At 52.4% G+C, this 22728-nt stretch overlaps 1 protein-coding gene across 2 annotated transcripts in view; it reads left to right on the top strand.

The window, feature by feature from the left end:
- Positions 1-22728, top strand: part of PTPRN2 (protein tyrosine phosphatase receptor type N2) — a 727688-nt gene that overhangs the window by 196202 nt on the left and 508758 nt on the right. For both annotated transcript variants that reach the window (XM_038559842.1, XM_038559843.1), the window contains exon 3: positions 8850-8963. In XM_038559842.1, the coding sequence (XP_038415770.1) occupies positions 8850-8963 (114 nt within the window). The remainder of the gene's footprint in view (positions 1-8849; positions 8964-22728) is intronic.

Raw genomic sequence — 22728 nt, 5'->3', positions numbered from 1 at the left:
TTCTGGAGAGAGCGCGTGTGCATGAGTGTGAGCTGGGCATGGCTGAGGGGGAGGGTCGAGCAGACGCCCTGCTGAGCAGGGAGTCCCGGGTTCGATCCCAGGACCCTGAGGTCACGACCCGAGCCGAACATACAACTGACTGAGCCACCCAGCTGCTCCTAATTATTTGCTTTTTTAAGGAAAAATCACATTTGTCTAGATGCTTTACCAAGATTGTTAGCCTCTTACACTCTGGGCTTCCTTACAGCTCTTGGTTCTTTCAGACACTTGTTGGGGCATATGTGACCCATGGTAGCTCTCAGGTCTCTGCCTTTGAGTTGATTTCACTGGGTGATGTGAAGGCAGCTGAGCAGTGACACAAGTTCTCGGCCCTTGTCTCATTCTCTGCCTTGAGCAGAGCTGGCAGTGTCTAGGCTGCAAGCTGTGCCGACCCAGGTCTGAGCAGCAGGCTTGGCCCGAGCACCTGCGGGGGTTCCCGTGTGGTCTGTGCATCAGTTACTCAGGGTGGCTCACCGCCGCCAGAGAAAGTCCGGGACTCCTGCTCACACCCATCCGCATTGCGCGTTTGGGCTCCAGGCTGCCAAGAGGAGCTCTGGGAGACCCTAGGGGCACTGACCCCACAGCTGGTGTAGGGGTGGGGACCACCTTTGGGAGGGCCCTGAACTCTCTGGCCGGGGTGGCATGTCATGGTGCAGAGAGGTCCACCCCAAACTACTGCTGGCATCGTTTGGCTAAAAACAGCTGTGTGCTGGTCCTTCCAACTCCTTCCTCAGGGCCTCAGCGGGTTATGTTTTTCTGATATGGGCTTAGGTGTCTGGTCCTGCTTCCTCTGCCCAGGCTGGGGGCCGGCTGGCTCAGCTGCACAAGAGACACGGCGTTTTAGTAACAGACGGCGAGCAGCCCTAGGCCAGCCTCCCACAGACTGCGTGACCTGCAGCAAGTCACTCAGCCTCTCTGGGCCCTGGTTTTTCTGACCAGGGCAGGAGACCACCAGGCAGCGTACTGGGGAAGCCAGGTTTACCTGGAGGGGCAGGAAGGCTGGGGTCCGAAGGGGCCTTGGAGTGCAGGCTAGAGAAGAGGGATGCGTGGGCCCGCACAGCAGCACACCCATGCCGGGGTCTCTGAGCTGGGTGTGCAGATGGAGGCCCTTGGCCTGGTTGTGAACCTGTGTGCACCTGTGTAAGAGTGCAAGCGCATGGGCTTGTGTGGGTGTGAGCATGTGTACACATGCAGGTGTGCAGGAACGTGTTCACCCTGCCCCTGCCTTGGGGGACACCACCACCCTCTATCGGCGGGGCTCCAGCCAGCTCGTGGGGCTGCCCCACTGGGTGCACACAGGGTCTGGGCCATTGTGGCTTCTCTGGAGCTCCCCAGGCGGCCGTGGCTGATGAGGACCCGGTGCTGCGGGGAGGTGGCCACGAGGGGTCACTGTTGCTGCTTCATCCTCGAGGCCAAGTGGGATGGGGGGGGGGCGGGTTGCGGTGAACAAGGTGTGAGATACACTGTACTCCCTAGATGGCAGCTGTGGGCGCTCAGATACCAGATATGGCAGTTACGGCCTCGGGGTCAGGCATGGGGATGGGGCTCCCTGGAGCACGTCTCAGCCTGTGTGAATCCCTGGAATGTTCCAGGAGGTCCCATGGTCAGACCTGGGCCTGCTTCCTGGGCTTCCCATGCAAGCTCACGGGAGCTGTTCTAGACAGAGCCCTCTTGCACCTTTTGTTCCGCGGGGGTGGCCGCCGTGTCATAAGGTGAATGAACGCATTTGGTGTTTACTGGATATAGTATGTTGAGAACCTGAATGCATGTCACAGGCCATCATTTCTGTGATTGTGGAAAGAAGCCAGGCTGGTCCCTTCACTAGACCCCTGAAAGCTCTTGTTTTCACCCCTGCAAGGAATTCTGCATATGCAGGATTTATATAATGTTCCCCCTTGCCCAATAATAATAATAATAATAATAATAATAATAATAATTTTTTAAAAGACTTTATTTATTCATGAGATATACACAGATTGAGGCAGAGACTCAGGTAGAGGGAGAAGCAGGCTCCATGCAGGGAGCCTGATGTGGGACTCGATCCTGGAACTCCAGGATCACGCCCTGGCTGAAGGCAGGCCCTAAACCACTAAGCCAGCTAGGGATCTCAATAATAATAATTTTTAAAAAGTAGTCTCTACACTCAACGTGGAGCCTCACGCAGGGCTTGAACTTATGACCCCAAGATCAAGACCTGAGCTGAGATCAAGAGTCGGAAACTTAACTGGCTGAGCCCCCCAGGTGCCCCTGCCCCATAATGTTTTGAATACCACCTCCGGTACACCCTCACTTGCAAAGGCTTTATAATTGTGACACCTGGGATCCCTGGGTGGCGCAGCGGTTTAGCGCCTGCCTTTGGCCCAGGGCGCGATCCTGGAGACCCGGGATCGAATCCCACATTGGGCTCCCGGTGCATGGAGCCTGCTTCTCCCTCTGCCTATGTCTCTGCCTCTCTCTCTCTCTCTCTCTCTCTCTGTGTGACTATCATAAATTAAAAAAAAAAAAATAATTGTGACACCTTTTCTGCCCCTCCCTTCTTATTCCGAGAACATTGTTCTTAAGGTTTCCAGGAAACTGAGATAATACATTTACACATGTGTATTGTTTACATGAATAAACTATTTACACAAATTATTGAACAGGTATATGCATTGCAATCATTTCTAAATGTGCCCTAAACGAATTTTCCCACCCTGAACCTCTAAAAACAGTGATCACATTGTGTTTCTGAATTAGCTAGTCTTGTTATTTCTTCCTAGAGGAATGTAACAAAGTTGTATAAAAAATAAAAACAGGTAAAGACATTAGAAAAAGAAGGAGAGAGGATTAAGTATCATGGGTGCAAAGAACACGGTTACTTCCTTGAAAAAATACTGCCGGAGCCCGCATGGTGAGAGGGGTCAGCAATGAGGCGAGAGCAGGCAGTGAGGCCCCAGGAGGCAGAGGGTGGGTGGCTGTGGGCCTGGGGCTGGGGGTTCCTCCTGGGATGGGTCTTTTTGAATGAGTCTCTGATGATACCGTGAGGGGCATCTCAGCAGGTATACAATTTAGGCTCCTAGGCTTTTTTTCTAGAATGTACTTTAATGTAAGCCTGAGGCGAATTGCATAAGGGAAAGTGAATAGAAGTGTTCCCTCCTGTAGAGACCTAAACCAGTCTCTTCAAGCCCATGGCCACCTGGAGGCCTGACACTCAGCAGCCCCCACAGCCACAGCGTCCTGAGAGCAAAGGTCCAGGGTCTCTGGACGTGAAGGCCCTTCCCCAGAGCAGGAGTCCACTAGGACCACCTCCTCCACATATGAGATTGGGAATGGATGTGCTGGGGGAGAAACCAGTGCCCTGAACCCAATCAGAGTTCACAGAGGAGGAGGAACAGGGTTTGTGTGTTTGCTGAGGAAAGGTAGAGGCGCATGCCCTCATTTGCAGGCCCCACCATGAGCCTCCTGGGCTTGGTCTCAGCGATCCCTGGTCCTTTGTCCAGCCAGGTCATCTGCTGGGAGATGTGGACATCTAAATCAGTGCGAGATTTCAGCAAATTAGAGAACTAGCTAATGGTGTTATAAGTTTCTGTGGGCATCTCAGCTTCTTCTCAGGCAGATGGAAAAACACCAGTTAATCAGTCACAATTAGTTATTGAGCCCACAGTGGGTACAGACTATGGTATCAGATGTGGGAGCTATAAGAGGTGGAGCTGCGATGCCTGCCTGCAAGATCCCATAGAGCCCTGGGGTAGAGGTGAGTGTGAGTGCCAGAGGGATGTGCAATGTGTGTGCACCTGTGTGTGCACTGGTGTGAGCCATCTGTGTGTACACCTGCATGAGCATCTGTGTATACAGTCTGTGCGTGCAGCTTGTGTGTGCACGTGTGTGTGCACCTGCGTGTGCAGCCTATGCATGTAGCATGTGTGTGCACCTGTGCATGCACCTGTGCTTGCAGCATATGTGTGCACTTATGTGTGTACCTATGCATGCAGCTGTGTGTGCACCTGTACATGCAGCCTGTGTGTACACCTGTGTGTGCAGCCTATGCATGTACCAATGCGTGCACCTGTGTGTGCAGCCTGTGCATGCACCTATGTGCATATGTATGCACCTGTGTGTGTACCTGTGTGTGTAGCCTGTGCATGCACCTGTGTGTGCAGCTTGTGTGTGTACCTGTGTGTGCAGCCTGTGCGTGCACCTGTGCGTGCAGCCTGTTCATGCAGCTTGTGTGTGTACCTGTGTGTGAGGCCTCTGTGTGCACCTGTGCATGGACCTGTGTGTGTATCTGTTTGTGCAGCCTGTGCATGCAGCCTGTGTGTGCAGCCTGGAGATGCTCAGCCCCGCACACCAAGGGAGAAGTGGTCCGGGATGAGGGCACTGCCCCAGGCCCCCGACATTATTTAAGGGACATTGATGTTTATGAGTGAAAATGACATTTGGCAGTGGGACTAATGCTCCAGGTTTGTCCTGGTTACGACAAACATACAGACAATATCATACAAGCTGTTTTCTCCCATTTTTCCAGAAATCTAGCAAAAACCCCCATTGAGGTTTCTCTTTCTAATGGAAGATGCTAGCTACCCAGTTGTGGTCAGTGATGCTCAGGGGGTGGGGGTGGGGGAGTAGCACCCACTTTCTTAGCACCACCACATCCCCTCTTTATCGGTGTTTAAGACCGTGTATTCTCCGGTGTCTGGAAGCAGTGAGGCCCAGTCTTCTGCTCTGTGAAACCAAGGGGGGGAATCACCATTCCAGAAATTTGGACTTGGGAGCATGGCCTTAGAATTCCACTGAGGTCAGCAGGTTTGGGGGTTAAGAGTATGTGCCCCGATCTGTGGTTCATGTGGTTGTTGCCCACGCAGGTCTGGAGGTGATGCCCCGAGGAAGGATGCAGTCACCCCCTCCCCTGCCCAGGGGCCGTTGGGTAGTCAGCTTCCTCAGCTCTCTAGGTGGCAGCGAGACAGCTCATTACTAATTTGGAAGAACTCACATTGTGTGGGCCATCGTCAGGGTGTCCCCTTGAGCCCCGGAACCTCTCTGCACCATGGACGCATGGAAGGGGCTGTCCTGTGGCTGGGCGCATTGGCATCCTCTGGGTTCATTCTGATGGGGCCGTGGATCTGTCCTGCTCTCTTGTTCTCTGGCGGCCACCCTTGCTGACCCATGCTCCCCTGGACAGGCAGCTCCTGTGACCCCATGACTCCTGACAAAGTGCAAAACAAGCCGTCAGGCCTCAGCAGCTGGCGGAGGTGGGGGGCTGATACTGCCCCATGCCCTCAGGCCTTGTGGACCCTGCTTGACCTGCTTCACACCTGGAGCTCTGTCCCTTGGTCCCGGAGGCCGAGGGACTGGGTGCTTCTTGCCCGCCCCCCCCCCCCCCCCCGAGCCTGCTGCCTATCTCGCATCCTCCCAGCCCCACACAGGCAGCCCTGCTCTACGGAGGTTAAAGCTCAGCCAGATGCCACTTTCTTGGGTGAGGTCAGGGCCCCTGCCGCATGCTGCCCTCTGGCACATCCCTCTGTAGCTGGTATCGCAGTTACAAGCAGATAGTTTGCATGTCTGCTTCCGCCCCAGATGCAAGACTTGCAGCTGTTCATCTGTCCAGTAGATGGGAGGTGGGAGCAGGGCTGTACGTTTCCTGGGGCCGGAGTACCAGTAAGAGCTGTGTGGGGAGGGACAGGATCTACCCTTTGGAAGGGGAGGGAGTGTTGCAATGCGCAGCAGATGGGGGCCTGGAGGTAATGAAAAGTATGTTGAGAGTGTGCACAGTCATCCTGAGGACACAGAGAAAGCTCGTGGAGTTGTTTGTTGAGAAGTAAATATGGAAATCCGGTTTCAAAGTAGGGAAGTATTAACAATATCTGATTCTCAGATGTACTCATGATGTTGGAATAGTAGTATCCTTGGTTCTTACATGCGGTTTGGCAATTAAAAAATTGGTAGAGGTGGTCCATGTGTGTATGTGCGCACACACATCTGTAAATACATGTCACATGTGCACAGCACAAAACATGGAAACAGACACATCCATGCAATACATATGTAGGCAATGTGCACACACATATACATGTGCAGATGCAAACTTACATGCTCATGAAAATAACGCACACATGTATGCAGGTGCACAATACACTGTATATACACATGTAGATGCACGCATGCACACACAAACACATCCACACGTGTGCATCTACACTGTGCTGTATTTCTAAAGAAAATCATCTTTGTGTAAAAGTGGACCTAGAAAGTTCTAACTACTGTTGTTCAAGGGTCAACTGTCCAGGACGTTCTGGAAAAGATGCCAGTGGAGATAGTGAACTGATCAGTGGCTGTTGGGGGGTGAAGGGGTTACAGGGATAAATAGGTGGTGCACAGAGCACTTTCAGGGAGTCATGCTGTATGACACCGCAGTGGTGAACATGCACCATCGTGCATCTGTCCATAGAATGTACACCGCATAGAACGACCCTGCTAAAAGCTGCAGACTTCGGGTGATGGTAACGAATCAATGTGGGCTTATCAGCTGTGGCTGAGGTACATCCCTGGCAGGGGCTGCTGATTATGGGGAAGGGGTGCATTCGTGAGAGCAGGAGGCATATGGGAAATCTCTGTACCTTCCCTTCAATTTTGTTGTGAACCTAAAACTGCTTTAAAAAAATAAAAAAATAAAAATAAAAATAAATAAAGTTCATTCGGGGCACCTGGGTGGCTTAGTCAGTTGAACATCCAACTTGTGATTTTGGCTCAGGTCGTGACCTCAGGGTCATGGGATGGATCCCCGTCTTGGGCTCCCTCTCCCTCCGCCCCTCCCTGCACTCAGGCACACGCACTCGCTCTCTGTCAAACAAATAAATTAATTAATTTTAAAGAAATTTAAAAGAAATTTTTTTTAAATGTACCAGGGAAAGGTGTGACCTACCTCATCAGCTAGGCTGTGGTCTAGCAGCAAAGAGAATTAATAGTTTAGTTTCAATGTTCAAATCATTAAAACCAAATTTTTAGCTAAAACTAATTTTAAAAGCACAAAAAGATCCTATGTGTATTACATTATATATATGTGTGTGTTTTAAATACCTATTTAAGGGAAAGATTTCAAGAACATCCAAAAATATTTTTCTGAGAACATATTTACAACATTGTGCAGCACAGACCAAATTGAACAAATGATGCCTTTATAATTCAGAAGGGAGTTCATCCGCTTGGGATACCCCGAAATAGGCAATGTCTGTGGTGGTTCTTCTCTGGTGAGGACGGCCACCGCATGTCCGGAGCCGGATTTCTCTTGCCCCCGAGGCCTTGGTCAGGATGCCAACCTGTGAAAGTGGGGTCAGGCCATCTTACTGGTCTAGTCCCCATGCACTGTGGTTCTGCCCTGGAGACCCTCCATCTGCAAAGGGAAGAAAACATGTCAGGTGCATTCTAAAGAGTTCTTCATTTTTCTCTCATAAATGTGCCATCTACAGGCACAGAGTTCTTTGCACAAGGTAAAATCAAGGACCAGAGCCACGTGCTGTGTTTGTGCGGAGCAGGTTGCCTGTCATGGGTGATGGCAGGAGGACAGGGCCCTCCCTCGGAGATAATGAGGGCTGGGACTCCCTCTGGCTCACGGTGGCCATCCTGGTGGTGGAAGCTAGTCCCTGAGGCAGAGGGTGGCGCCGTTGACCCCAGCGTGGCAGAGGTGGCTGCAGGAGCTTTGACTTCCCTCCGCGGCCATTGTCTGCCTGCGCCCAGCAGCGTGCGGTCGTCCTCCCAGAGCCACTGGGTTTTGCAGAGTCCCCTAGAAATCCACGATGTGCGCCCAGTAGTTGAGGTGATTTCCTGCTAATTCCACGGCCCTGATCGCCCTGAGCACACACGTAATATCAGACCAGTAATTACCCAGTCAGCCTGGCGTTGGGCAAATGTGTTTCTGCTAATTAAACTTGTTGCATTTGAATGGCTTTCTTCAGCTCTACTTGGTGCAGTGAGACCGTGGTAAACAATAAAGATGTGTTTCCCCTTCCATCCAGGCCTGAAACTGCAGATGGCTGCCCTGTGGATGAAGTACTGGCCCTTGAATTAGTCTTTTGTGTGTATGAAAGACAGTAATTAGGAAGTTTGAACCCCCTACAGGAAGCTTATTTCAAAGTGAACAATTTGCCGAATAAAGACTAATTGGGGCCTAAATTAATTAGAAGGTGTGGTTTGAAAAGATGATGAGCAGAGTCTGTCATTTTAGACAAATGGAAGAGAGCTAGATAAATGGGTCCCCGTCCTGGAGCACCTCTCCTTGGCCACCTTGCAGAAGGTTCCCTGGGAACTGACCTCGCTGCCGTCCCCAGGTTGCCCCCGCCCACTCCTGCATGGCAGACAGCCCTTCCACCCCGAGTCCTCACAGCTTCTGAAGATTAATATTTATATTTCCTGAGTGTCCTGTTTCTCATCTGGAAAACCGGCCCTGAATGTTATTGATTTTTTTTTTTTTTTTTGTCATGGGACTGTCAGCAGCAAAGCTTCGGGTCAGAGAGGGGACAGCCAGGGGCAGGAAATGATGAAACATGAATGGTGGGGAGGGCCAGGGGGAAGGAATGGGAAAGTTGAAGAGAAAACGCAAACCCTCCCGAATGCACGTCCTCTTCTCTCTACCTTTGCAATTGTGTTTTCCACGATGGTCTCTTATTGAAGTAAACCGTCACCTTCCCAGTGCTCTGAATTCTGATTGAGTCGTGTGACTTTCTGGGGCCTCGCTGCCGTGCATAATTAGATATATTGCAAGGATGTGTTTAATACCTTTCTTCTCCCTGAAAATGAAATGTCACTTTCCCTTTCTTCTCTGCTTCCCTTCTCCGCAGACGGAGTGTTCGGAAGGTGCCAGAAGGTTCCAGCACTAGACACGGACCAGTATGAAGTGCCGCCGGTGGTCCTGCAGCGCCTGACAGCCACCCTGCAGAGGATCTCCCACACAGGTAGGCTGGCCTGGCCGAAACCGTGCCCTGGGACTGGGCCAGGCGCCCGGGCGCACCTAGGGGGCCTCGTAGGTGATGAGGAATTACAAGGACTGACTCTGCCCGGGGTTGCAATGGAGAAGAGAGGGCTGGGAGCAGGCCGGCTTGTTCATGGAAGGTTCCGGCAGGAGTTGGAGGAGGCCCCGTGGGCTGCTGCATGGAGAGGAACCATGGTGATTCTGTCATGCTTCAGGGGACGGGCTGGCAGCCTGTTCAGCGCTGCTAGACGGTGCCCGACCCTGTGGCTCCTCAGCCTCCAGAAAACCAGTTTGCCCCCAAGTACAGTGATTATGCAGGTTTTTGTTACATGATTTTGTCACAGGAGATACCTGTTCCCTGTTAACTTCAGGGCCTGCTAAGAAGATAATTTTAAAAATGACAATAATCTAAAGATTATCATGCATGTTTATAACATGTGTAATTTATATCATGTATGTCATCTGTAAAATGGAGGGGAAGCCACGTTGTATCCGTACGTTACTGGGACCTGTTCCTACTCTGTGCGGCCTCCCTCCTGGGCCCCAAGAGCTGGGGCAGGAGGTCGACGGGAGAGCGGCGGGGGCACAGCTCCTGTAAGGCGAGGTTGCCCATCTCACGGTCAGGGGCCAAGAGAGCCACGGCCGTGCCCCTGAGCCTGCTTTCCTTCTGCATCACATCCTATGGGGCTTATCCGTGGCTCCATAATGAAGACAATCTGTGGTCCAGTAAGTTTGGGAAACAGGACTTGTTCTGTTCATAACGTACGCTGGCCGGGTAAGATGCTGGAAAGTTCTGCGGGAAAGGGTTATGTTCATCCAGATGCACTCGGGGGCCTCCGCTGGTGAAGCCTGTGGTTTTGTAAGTCCAGGCAGTCCTACCACCTTTCCCACCAGAAGGGCCTTGGCTCCACAGGTCAAGGAATGAGCCTGGAGATCCCGCCAGCTGCCAAGGGTGTCTGTGACCATTATATGTTGCAGAACTGGGGAAATAACTACAGGGTGGATTTGGTCACCTGACCCCTGTAAGCCTCTGCTCTGACCGGTGGACCAGGGCGACGATTTGGGTTTTCTGCTCTTGGTGTCAGTTCGGAGTTGGTGCTTGGCAACCATGGAAAATTCTCATTCTTTCCTTCTCCCGTGTGCACAGTCATCCTGACGGAGGCCACAGGTCCTTTTGGAGAAGGTTGGGAGAAGGATAACAGTGGGAATGTATGGCTCGTGTAGCCTTCAGGGGACCTGCCCTCAGCTCCCCATCATCCGTGGGCTCTGGTCTGTGAGATGGAGTTGCCAAGTCTGGAAATAGCTGGAAGAGCTATGACTCTGTCTTGGTGATTCAAGCCAGGCCTCAGTTGAGTAGATCTAGAACCTTCCTGTTCATGCAAGTCGCTAAGACTTCAGGAGACCATCTATCTGTTCCTGTGTAACAGTGAAAGGTTGGGTCTCAATGTCCCCCCTCAAGCAGTGTGCGGAAGACCTGTGAAGCTGGGGACCCACTGGCCTTGCAGCTCAGTCCCCTAGGGGCTGGACTGTGTCTTTAGTGTCCACGTGAGTAGGAGCCACACAGATGCTACTTTGTGGACGTGGTTAAACATGGAGGCAAATAGCTTTTTAATTAGTGGATTTTCTTTTTTTAGAGCTGGTTTAGAGTTACAGAAAGGTTAAACAGTCGGAATATACTCCCTTAGCCCCACTCCCGGGAGATTTCCCCGTTTCTAGCATCTTGCCTTGACGCGGTGTGTTGGATGCAGTCGATGAGTCCGTGCTGATATAATTAACTAGCGTCCGTGGTTGACATTAGGGTTGGCTTTTTGTTTTGTACGCTCTGCGGGTTTGCACGAGTGTCCAGTGACATGAGCATCATGAGGACCCTACAGAGTAGTGTCACTGCCCTAAAAGTCTGCCCTGTTTGTTCCCCCCACCCCCAATCCCCTCCAGTCCTCTGGTGGCTGATCTCTATGCTGTCTCCCTAGTGTTGCTCTGTCCCGAGCGTCATGGAGTTGGAGTCACATGTGTACGAGGCCTCTTCAGACTCGATTTTTTTCACTTCGTCCTGTGCGTTTAAAGTTCCTCGTGTGCCTCCATTTTCATGGTTTGACAGCTCATGTCTTTTTAGTTCTGAGCAACATCCCATTGTCTGGAGGAGTGGCCTTGGTAATCTGTCCACCTAGCTCAGGGCGTCCTGCTGCTTCCTTCCGTGTTTGGCAGTTGTGAATAAATCTCTGAAGTGTCTGATGTGGACGGTGTTTTCAGCTCCTTTGGGTCAATACCAAGGAGTACATTTCTGGTTCATATAAGGGTAGATTTACTTTTATAAGAAACCACCAAACTGTCTTCCAGAGGAAGATGTGGAGGGGTGGTGGGTGGCAGGGGGTGGGGGGGTCACTAAACCTCCTGGAGGCTCAATTTCTCCATCTGGTAATGGACAGTCTAGATTGCCCAGCCCTCCCCTGGGTCACAAAATCCTCCCCTAGGTCACCTGGCCCCGCCCCAGGTCGCCTTGCCCCGCCCCACGCTATGACACTTAGTTCTGCCCTGTGACATCTGTCTTGCTTTAGAACCCCTTCCCCGGTTCCAACTTGAACCCCTCTGGTGGGTCCTGGAGCAGGTGCGCAGATTCCTCGGGAGCCACCTGGCGCTGCCCACAGAGGCTGGGAGAGGTCTGGTGGGGATGGGGTTCTGTGTTGGAGGTGGTAGGTTGCTTCTGCGGCAGGTGTCACCAGAGGGCATGTCAAGTGATGGACTGGGTCACGGAGGTACCCCTCCCTCCATTAGCTTTGTTCTTGGGTGGCACATTGCATCTCTTTTTGTTGGCTTGGGAGTCATGTCCCAGTAGGGCCAGGGTGTGAGCGTGAAGTGGGCTTATGGTCTAGCCTCCTGGGAGTGTCCTTGTGCTTTTCTGAAGCACACTGTCCTAGAAATTTCTGGAATGATTTTGTAGTCCCTTTGGGCTCCCTGGCAGCTTCTCGCCCCAGCTGGTTTCCCCCCTGCCCGCCTTCCCGCTGAGGGCTGGATTCTCCTCTGTGCTTCCAGCCTCCCCGGTCAGTGCCCTGGGGAACCGTGGCTCACGGGGCTTGGGGTGGACTTGCCTCCGAACTGTGGCAGGTGGGTGTGGCCCCAGGCCTTGGGCTGGGCCTGCAGTTCTCACACGTCGGATGAGGGCTCTCTGGGAAAATCACAATGCAACTGGAGAGGGTGAGGTGTGGGCATGCATCTCAGTTGCTCTTCATGAGGAGCTGGAGTTGGAGTCCTGCTACAGGGCAAGACCGGGAAATTTCCACAGGCCACCTCCCTAGGAGCCCCCCTTGCCCCCCTTCACTCTGAGTCCTGTCTCTTCCTTTAGCAGACCCAGGAGGGACAGGGAGACAGAGGAACGGCACTTCCAGGTGGCAGGACGTTGCCCTGCCCCAGGCTGAGATCCCTCTGGCTCTGCTCCCTCATGTGACTGGGCGCCCCTGGCTTCGTCTCAGCCCCCTGCCCAGCCAAGGCCTGGCTCTGGCAGCCGACAGGGAAGGTGGCCCCAGGGAGGCCGGGTGGCACATACTCTTCACTGTCTTGCTTGGGGCCTGCCTACCTGCTCGGCCTACACCGTGGACCATCTGAGCTTCCTGATGCCGTGTGAGCCTTGATATTGGCTTCAACTGTTCCTATATCACCAGTGGAGGCTCTTGGAGACAAGGGGTGTCTCCTTGGAGCCAGGGGGCACAGCAGCTAAGCGGGGTGCAGAGCTATACCCACTGAGCATCAGCCCTGGTGTGTCACACAAAATAGGACGTGAGCACAGTGGCCGGACAGCCAGGCCTTTGGGGATGGCCCTGACCTAGGCCTGCTCTCTCAGCACATGTCGGCCTCCCCACTTGTGACCTCTCTTTCCTGTGGCTGTTGGTTTCCCTAGACTCGGAAAACTCATCCTTGGAACTTGGAAAATGCAGGTTTAAGGGCCCCCATCCCAGTGGTTCTGAGCAGGGCCTGGGAGTCTGTCTTCAGTGAGCATGGGGACAACCTGTGCCCTGGATGGCTTGGTCCTCCCTGGCCCTTTGCCGTGTCTTAGCCCTCTGCCTGGACCATGTCCGAGGGCCCCCGTGCTGCTCCTGTACATGAATGGGGACAGGTCCATGTCAACCCGACCAGCATGAATTTATTTATTTATTATTATTTAAAAAAATTTTTTTTTCCAGCATGAATTTAAAGTTGGGTAATTGTGACCCTGGATTGCTTTGCCTGATGTTTGTCCTACAACAAACCTTAGTGTGAATGCAGTTCGCTGCTGCTCAGTGGGGGGTCACTACCTCCCCACCCATCGATACCTGTGTGCACACACACATGTCCATGTACACGCATGTGTGAGTATAGTCACGCATACGTGTGTGCACGCATGTACCACGACATGAACTAATGCACACACATCCATGTGCACACATGACCACGACCACACACATGAGCACTGGTATGTGCACACATGGTCACCTACGTGTGCACACATGTACCACGACATGGGCTAATGCACACACATGCACACACGCACGCCCACACATCCATCTGCACACACATGGCCACACACGAACACTGGTATGGGCACACAAGGTCACCTACATGTGCACACATGTACACACACATGCACACATGTATGTGCCCCCACCACTTTGGAATCCCTCATTTACTGCTTGCTTCCAGCAGCACCATATAATCTGGACTCTTTCTCTGATTTTTTTTGATCAGTGGTGTCTACTGTCTTCTCCAAATGTTCTTTGGCTGTTTTGGGTTTCTCACCCTAGTCATGAAAGGCTCACTACGGGATGACACTCTGGAGGTGTTGGGGAGTTTAGGAAGGAAACAACCTTTAATCCTGCTGGTTTCCTGAACTTGGTTAGCCTGATGTGAGATGGTTTTTAGGGAGGGAGCTTTCTGAGAATCCCTTAAGATCATTCTACCCAGGCAGGTGCCTTTGAAGTAGAGCGGGTTGCGAGTTTTACACATTAAGGCTGCTGTTTGGTGACATGGTTTTGCCGGTCTCATTGATGGCTGCTTTACTGCCTTTGGGGAGCCTTCCTCATGAAGAAGGAAGTGAAAATGTGATTTAATTGTGTAATTTTCCTTTTCCATGTAAATACATACATCAAGGAAAAAATATGTTCACTTTCTGTTTACCATTCTTGTGTCCTACAAGAAGGGTTCTTTTCATTGTTCTCTCATGTATTAAATTTTTAAAAAATACATTTCACTTCTTTTGACAAGCCATTAAAATCCAGCATTTAAATGTCACTCGTTGGCACATAATTTGCTGTCATGAAAACAACTATGGATTTATTTCCTGGCAAGAATCTCCTGTTGTATTGAGCTGTACGTCAAAACCAAAAGGAAAATTAAAAAAAAAATCTAACTCAGTTTTATAATTCCTTAAGAGAGAAGGAGGAGAGATCATGTAATGGTGTGGATCACCGTGATGACCACACTTGATGACCATTGGAGGAGCTGGCTGCTGGCCCTGCGTTACACACACGCTCTACACCAGGTTGCTTTGTGCAGCAAGTCGGTTAAGCTGAGCTTTGGCTGGCTTCATTTTCCTCCTTGATCCATCTCTGCGTGCAGCCAACCCCCACTTACTAACCCGTCCTGTCTTGTTCGGGAATCTGCACTCTGCCCCAGTGGTTGGGGCAGAGTGCAGGTTCCTTTCTGCAGAGTGCAGAGTCCTTTCTGAGGCCTAGCTAAGGCCCGCCACCCCATGTTCCAGGAAGATGCGGGGCGGGGAGATGGAGATGTGCCCGTGCAAGGCACGTACAGTTGCAGAGCTGATACTTGTCCTTCCCAGGACATCCACACATGGTGAGAAGCTGGTGGAGGGGCCCCTGAGTGTGAACGACAGGAGGTGAAGGGAGAGGCCATGAGAGGGCCAAGGGGACAGAGGGGCAGCTGGACTGTTAGGCCCAGGATGTAGAGAATACTCCTAAGTCAGGAAGAAATAAAGTCCACTCAGCCTCACTAGGAATCAGAAAAATGGACGGTCAGATCGTAAGAGGTTGTTTCATTAACTATAAGATGGCAAAAATGAAAGAACCTGACAATCCCAAGTATTGGCCAGAATCTAGGGCCCATTGGAAATTCTTAGGCACAGTGGATTGCAGCCAGTTTGGAAGCTGTTTTGGCAGCAGCAGAAGTGATGAAGTGAATGTCCTGCATCCCGGCTGTCTGCCTCTAGTTATGCACTCAGATTATATATCTGCTCCATCTGCACCGGTCATTGCCACCTCAGTGGTGATATGGACCGATGGAGGTAACCTACCCGAGCACCCATCAGTCAGGATGTGATTCCACGCTATATGTAACCAGGGCCAACAGACCGGAAGCACATGTATCAGCATGCCTGCATCGCACAAACATGTTGAGCAAGTAAAGCGAGGTTGTACCAGACATGCAGAGCCTAAGACTACGTGAAGCTGACAGAGGAGAACCGCACCATCAGTGTTTAGGAGAAGTCACACATGTGGCCCATGTGGAAGGGAGGAAACACGAGGCCAAGTACAACGTAAGGACAGCTGTCTCCTCTGGGGTGCGGCAAAGAGAGAGGTTTGGGCAGGCAAGGGTCTTGAATACAGAGCTTTCCATCTTACCTAAAACAGTGGTGAGCACAGGCCATTTATGAGGTTATTTTATTCCTGTTTGTGTGCACGAAACACTCGGTGATACAATAACTAACAAGGCTGACAGCGCACAGAAGATATTACAGACCAGGAACCGATGAGGGAAACAGCAGAAAACAAGGAAGGGCTAAAGAAATCATAAAAACATCAAGGAGTTAAACAAACAGCTGGGGTCTTCGACATGACTTATAAAGCAGAGAGACCCCTGTTTGACCAGGATCAGGAGTAGGTGCCCGACAACGGAGAAAGAGGCGTCAGAGTAGGTGGGCTGAATGTGGATATGACAGGAGGATGGGCTCAATTGCTTTGCTCTAAGTGTGTGAAAAAAAACAGTTAATAACATAAACCAGTAAGAGTGACTCAGAATGATGTACAACACCTGACAGGCCTAAAATCGCTTAAAAAGTCACATATGCACATTTTCAAGAAGTTGGTTTAGTGAATTCAGTGAACATTATCTATATTGTGGGGAATCCATTCTGTTCACAAACTATCCTCTCATGACAGAGGACCAGCCACATGTAGAAGAGGGCGCATGCTGTGGACACACACAGCCTCCAGTCTGTGTTCCTTTATTTTATTTATTTTTTAAAAGATTTTATTTATTTATTCATGAGAGACCCAGAGAGAGGCAAAGACACAAGAAGAGGGAGAACCAGGCTCCATGCAGGGAGCCAGATGTGGGACTTGATTTCGGGACTCCAGGATCATGCCCTGGGCTGAAGGCAGATGCTCAACCACTTAGCCACCCAGCTGTCCCCAGCCTGTGTTCCTATAAATATGCAGGTAGCAGCCCAGAGTCTGCCACAGCCTTCGTGCAGTTCAATACTGACCATCCTCTCCTGTTGGGTGAGAATCCTCCTGAACCACATTTTTCTCCCAAGTCCGTATTTGCTTGCAGCCTCTCCTCCTTGTCTCTCATGCACCCCTCCCTCCTGGAGGGCTCTGCGATCAGAGGCGAAGTGAGGAGTCTTCATTTAATGGAAAGTCCTTCCGAGACAAACATTTTCTCTCTAAAGAAGTAGAAATAATAGTCCAAGGGAGCTTGGTGCATGGTGGGCCAAGGTTGGCCAAGCTAAGAGGAAATGCGCGTCAAATGCACGGCCCGCAGTGTCATTCACACGGCCTCTCCACTTTCCCGAAGCATTCTTGGTGGATTTCCTGTGAACAAAGGGCTCCCTGGTACATGTCAGTGTTGGTTTCCAGATTATTGATACCAGGACAAACTTGGGACAGCTGAAGACTTAGCAGCCACTTCTAAATGTTGATCATTTGGAAATAAAGAGAAAACAGTTCTATAGTCAGAAGGGAAAATATGATAGATTTTTAAAGCTTCATTTTTCCTCAGCTCCTTAGAGCTGTGATGCCAGAAACTACATGGTTCGAGCCTATTCCTCTAGGAACTCCATTTTCAGAGAATCTGCCTTTCTCCGCCTGCCGCACTTCCACTGTGGTCTCTGGAGGAGCAGAGTAACTGGGAAATGTGTGTCTTTGGGGGCAGAGAGCTCATATTTTCTGTGCTATTCTAGGGCGTCCAGAATGTTGCTGCTGGCCACACTCCAGCTGTGCACCTGCCCCCTCCCCCCACAGCTCTCCCTGTTTTGTCCAGGAGGCTACTGTCCTCCCAGGAGCATTGGGTGCCCTGGGGATTGACCTCGGTGCCCATGTACCACTGCATGCCCTGTCGGCGGCCTCCAGAAGGTAGACACAGCTAATTCTGGACGATGGGTTAGGAGGGCTTGGAGTAGCTGATGGATTCATCTTCCACATGTGGGACTGTGGAGTCACCTCCTCCGTGGTATCTGATAGTTGCTGAAGAAAGCTGGTGGGATTTGATGACTACCAGCAGACCTGGCCCCAGTCCGTGTTACGGTGGAGGTGCAGTGGCACACGCACACAGGCAGGCAGGGGTCAGTGGGCACGCACCTGGTTCTCAGTAAGGAGAGGGGAGATGTGGAAGGAGCTGGGTTCCATGACCTGTCAGAGTTTGTCTTCTCCCACTCTCCTTTCATCCCCCTGGTTCTCAACTCCAGCCTGCCGTCCCATCCTGTGTGGTGGCATCCCCGCAGGGGCTCGTCTACACAAACCTGCGATGTTGCGCGTTTGGGAGCCGATAGTGGATAACTGCATGACTGACTCTCCGGGCAGAATAGATGCAGGAGACAGGAATCAGTCTTCCTGGGCTTGGATGCACTTCGCTGACACTGGACGGAACCTTTCATTACCTGGAAGACGTACTACACATGTGGGAATGGAGAGAGAACGAGGACCTGCTTGTCCTTAGGGGGCAAACCAGAGTCATTCTCTATACGTATTTGAGAATCAGGGTTTTGCCTTTTAGAAGATAATGGATATCAAGAAATATATCCTTTGTTATGATTAAAAGGTAGATTTCTTAACTTTGGACACTGTGAAGGCTTGCATTTTTTTCTCATATAAGCTAGAGATTTTGCTTTTTAATTTTAATGCATGAAGCCAGATAGCCTCATCCCTGTTAAAACTATGAAAGTGAAAGTTTCGTTGAGGGTGCTCTTGAGCATTAATGGAAACGACCTCAGGAAGCTGCTGGCATCTGCTTTAGAAACCCTGGGTGAGGACCGTCTCTGCCTCGGCCCCATCCCGCTGGAGGGTTAGATGCACCCCCGTGAGGACTGTTTCTGCCTCGCTCCCCACCCGCCGGCGAGGGTTAGATGCACCTCCGGGTGAGGACTGTCTCTGCTTTGGGCCCCCTCAAGGAGAGTTAAATGCACCCCCGGGTAAGGACCGTCTCTGCCTCAGGCCCCCCTGAGGAGTGTTAGATGCACCCTCCGGGTGAGGACTGTCTCTGCCTCGGTGCCCCCAGAAGGGTTAGATGCATCCCTGGTTGGGGACCATCTCTGCCTCAGGGCTCCCCTGCCAGGAGAGTTAGATGTACCCCTGGGTGAGGACCGTCTCTGCCTTGGGTCCCACCCTCAAGAGGATTAGATGGACCCTTGGGACAGCGGTTGAGGCCTGGACAGCCTGGGAGCCCCCCCCCACCCCGCCCCGGTGGGTAGCACACTCTGCGTGTGGAGAAGCAGGAAGCAGGGGGCCCATGGGCTGCTTGCGTGTTACATGTGTCAGGGGCCGGCAGCCATGAGCCAATCAGGCCTTTGTCTGTGAGGTAGTTGGAGCCTCAGGTGCGGGGTTACCTATCTTATGGGACAAAAGCCTTGGACTCAGGTGGCAGAGAATCACCACGGACTCTGGACCTCTTGGTGAGAAGGGTTTTATTCATCTTCTTTCTCTCCCTCATTCACCTCTCTCATCTCGACTAAACTTCTTGTGATTTTGTCGGTTTCTGGGGGTGATCTCTGGTCGCAGGCGTGGATGTGAGGCCATGTGAAGAGGCCATGAGGAGAGTTATGATGAAGAGCAGACATGCGGTGTGGATGGAACACTCGCAGCGCCGGGATCTCCTGTGAAGAGCAGTCACCAGGCCCCTCCAGGATCTCACATCTCAAGACAAAGGGCAGGTGCATGAGCACCTTGGGGAAAATACTAGAAACTACCCAAAACCTGGTTTGTTTGCCAAGACTCAGGGCAGAGGGTCCCCAGACCTCAGGGAATTAAGACAATGCAAAACAGAAGCACACGCACACCTGTAGGTAAGTGCAGTTTCGTTCCTTGACTATCCAAAATCCTCGAGCTTGAAGACAGTCGTCCACAGTACCAGTGACAGAGCTAGGTCCTCGCCAAGGAGGTCCTTGTGGAGGTCAGCAGGCCGACTGGGTGGCTGCAGGAGGAGAATTCCAGAACGCATATAGAGGGAAGCTGCTATGTGACCTAACAGAACAGGATGGGGATGGACACCCACCCCCCAAGAGGACACGCTTCCCGCTCCTGGCTCTGTGGTCACCACTCCTGGCCAATTGTCCAACAGTTTATCCTCCAGCTTCCTTAGGGGTCAGATGCCCCTTCCCCTAAACACTTCCCAGTAAACCCCGTCCAGTCGATGTGAAGCATTTAGGGGATGCTCCCGCCGTTCCTGGATGTGGGGACGGACAATCATGGATGTCAGGAGCAGGAGGGTACGGTGCTCCACCAGGGCCACGTGGAAGGGGCTCACTGGTCAGGGCGTGGAGTCGTCGCAGTGGGTCCTGAACGTCATCAGGGCATGTTCATGCTCTCGGTTTCCCTGAGCGCTAGGAGTGGCTTCTGTGTGACGGTATGGAGGGCAGATGGCGGCTGAGTGCACGGACACAGCAGCGACGTGCATCCTCCAGAGGCCACAGCAGATCAGCCTAATGTTGGCTGGGCTTCCTGGCTTAAAGCCCGGTGTCCCCCTGCGGCACCTCCCAAGGGCTGGTGCCATGCAGACGGGGAGCGAGGCGCCCCGTTCTTATGTGGTGCCAGCATCCTGCTCACACTGACAGGGTCACGAAAGCTGTCATGCCATGTGCAGAGATAGGGAGAGGGCAGGGGTCCCGAGGAAGGCAGAGAGGGGCTGGTCCCACCTCGGCCTGTAGGGCTCTGCAGGAGGCCCCTGGTCCCCAGGCCATGCCGTCGGCTGCCGTTTCTTGCCACCTTTCATTACCCCGTGACACCTGGTCCTTGGTCTTCCTTGTTCCTCAGGATCCCGACGGGGGTGTGACAGTGGGCTGAGTGCAGCGGCGGGGAGCCTCGCCAGGACAGCAGGACACGGGGCAAGCACACCCGAAGTGGCGAGTGCTGGCGGGGAGGTGTCATCACTGCTTGGCTGTTTCCAGGAGGGTTAGGTTGGCAGTGGGCACGGAAGATGGTGTGGAGGCAGGTGCACAGAGAGGGCATGGTAGGGAGGCCAGGTGTGAATGAGGTATAGACTCCTCTGGTAGCCTATTCAGGGCTGCTATGTGTGCACGGGTGCCATGTGTATACCGGTGCTGTATGTATACAGGTGCCATACATATACAGGTGCCATGTGTGCACAGGTGCCATGTGTATAGGTGCTGTGTGTGTATACAGGTGCTATATGTGCATAGGTACCGTACATGCACAGGTGCCCTGTGTTTACAGATGTCACATATGCACATGTGATGTATGTACACAGATGCCATATGTATGCTAGTGCCATATATACACAGGTGCCATACATATACAGGTGCTATGAAGCCTTCAAAATCATTCCTGTGTGCCGGCCTGGGCCCTCTCCGAGTTGCTTGGGGACATTGTGCTGGAGCAGCGGGAGAGGACGTGAGCTACTCAGGGAGGCGTGTATGGGGAGAGGCGGGAATCAGTGACCACTGTGGGCAGGGGGGTCAGGGCACTCTGCGGGGGGCTGGGAATTGGGGCCGAAGATCCAAGCCTGAGGAGGGCTGCCAAGCTGCGTCCCTATGCGGTCATGAGGAAATGTGCTGACAGGTGTAAGGATCTTCAGTGTGGCTGTGGTGTGGTGACCAGGGGCCCAGGGACTGCTGGGGCCAAGTCCCCTCTCCGTCCTAGCTGCCTGTGTGATGCTGGGCTTGCATGCACTGTCCTGCGCCGCCGCCGTCCGCTCAGTAGGAGTGGGACTTGCAGGGACGTGCAAGAAGTGCTGCAACTGTCAGCTGGCCATTTTTTGGGATTATTACTCCTTTAAGGCGTAGCTGGTCTTGAGTCCTGTGGGCTCAGCTTACATGTGGATTGTACACATAACACCGATGAACACACTTGCACACATGTGTCCATGTGCTGGGGAGAGTCTAGAATGTCTGTCATGGAAACACAGTTTGGATTGGCTCTTTTAAAAAAAAAAAAAAAAGGAAAGATTTTATTTATTTATTAGAGAGAAAGAGCTTTAGAGACAGAGCAAGCACAAACCGGGGGCAGAGGCAGAGAGGGATGCAGGCTCCCCGCTGAGCAGGGGGCCCCAAGACAGGACTGGATCTCAGGACCCCAGGGTCATGCCCTGAGCCAAAGGCAGGCACACACCACGGAGCCCCAGGTGCCTGGGGATCATCTGTCTAAAGCATATTTTAAACATGTGATTGATTAACATATGACCTGATTTTCATTTCCTTAAATGAAAGAATGTTTTAAAAGCAGAACAGTCATTCTGCAGAAAGTGCTGTTTCAGTTTTTGCTTCTCTGTGATGTGGACTCAAGGACGCAGTTGGTCGAGGTAGCTGCTTGAGCTGCATTTCGGTCCACGTCTCTCCCTGGTTCCGCCCTGGTGTCAGGGAGACTGTGGCTGAGCCCGTGTGTGCCCTGGTGCCATCCCTGAGTGCCCGCTGCCAGCTGGCCCCCTGCCCACTGCTTTGTCCTCCCGCCTGGGGGTCTGGGCAGCCAGCTCCATCCCCTGAGACGGGCTCGCTGTCCTGCTGTGGAGGCAGCACTGTGATGAAGAGTCTTGTAGGGACGAACATAGGATTGTAAACGGTAGGAGCTGATGTGGTCTCCTCTGCATACACGGTGAATACGGCCTCCAGGGGAGGGCACACCCATCTCCCCTTGATTTCCGAGTCTTTTCCTTCCGGGGGCTGAAGCCGTGCTCGGAGGTGGGTAGAGAAGGGAGGCTCTGGTCACTGGACGGGCCACCTGTGTCATCGCGTGTCAAAGTCTGAGCTTTACGGATGTGGCCAGGGACCCCAGGCAGCTGCCTTTGCCCCCAGCATGGTGCTGACTCTTCCACGCCTGCCCTATAGCCCCACGTCTGCCCCACCCTCGATGTCAAATATGAGATATTCCCTTTCCCTGTTACTTTGGTAATAAGTCACTTTTCCCAAGACACAGAGAAAGGCTAGTGAGTTGGTTTGTTTTTTGGGATGATGTGCTTATGATGCGGGTGGGAATTTTTGTTTACAAACAGAAAATGTACCTGAAGCTTCATGGGGCAGATCCCAACCCTTGTGCTCCATGGGTGTACACAGACGGAGCCAGTCCTGGGGGCACTTGGACCGCCCATGATAGGACGGTAGTTGCAGGCTCATTGGGACCTTCCGCAGGCTTCGCAGGGATGGGCCCAGAGGCCAGAGCCGCGGCTCAGACTCGGCGCCCCTGACCTCGTCTAAACCTCACCTCACACAGGTCTCTTAAAAGAGAGGCCACGAGGCCACGAATTTGGGGTCACTGCCAGTGGCCGGGTGTGACCCAGGGGCCCCACTTCTCTCCCCAGGAGAGGCGAGAGGCGAGTCCACA

Source organism: Canis lupus, chromosome 16 (genome assembly GCF_011100685.1).
Source record: "Canis lupus familiaris isolate Mischka breed German Shepherd chromosome 16, alternate assembly UU_Cfam_GSD_1.0, whole genome shotgun sequence".
Taxonomy (NCBI): domain Eukaryota; kingdom Metazoa; phylum Chordata; class Mammalia; order Carnivora; family Canidae; genus Canis; species Canis lupus.
This window is presented reverse-complemented; position numbering and strand designations above follow the sequence as displayed.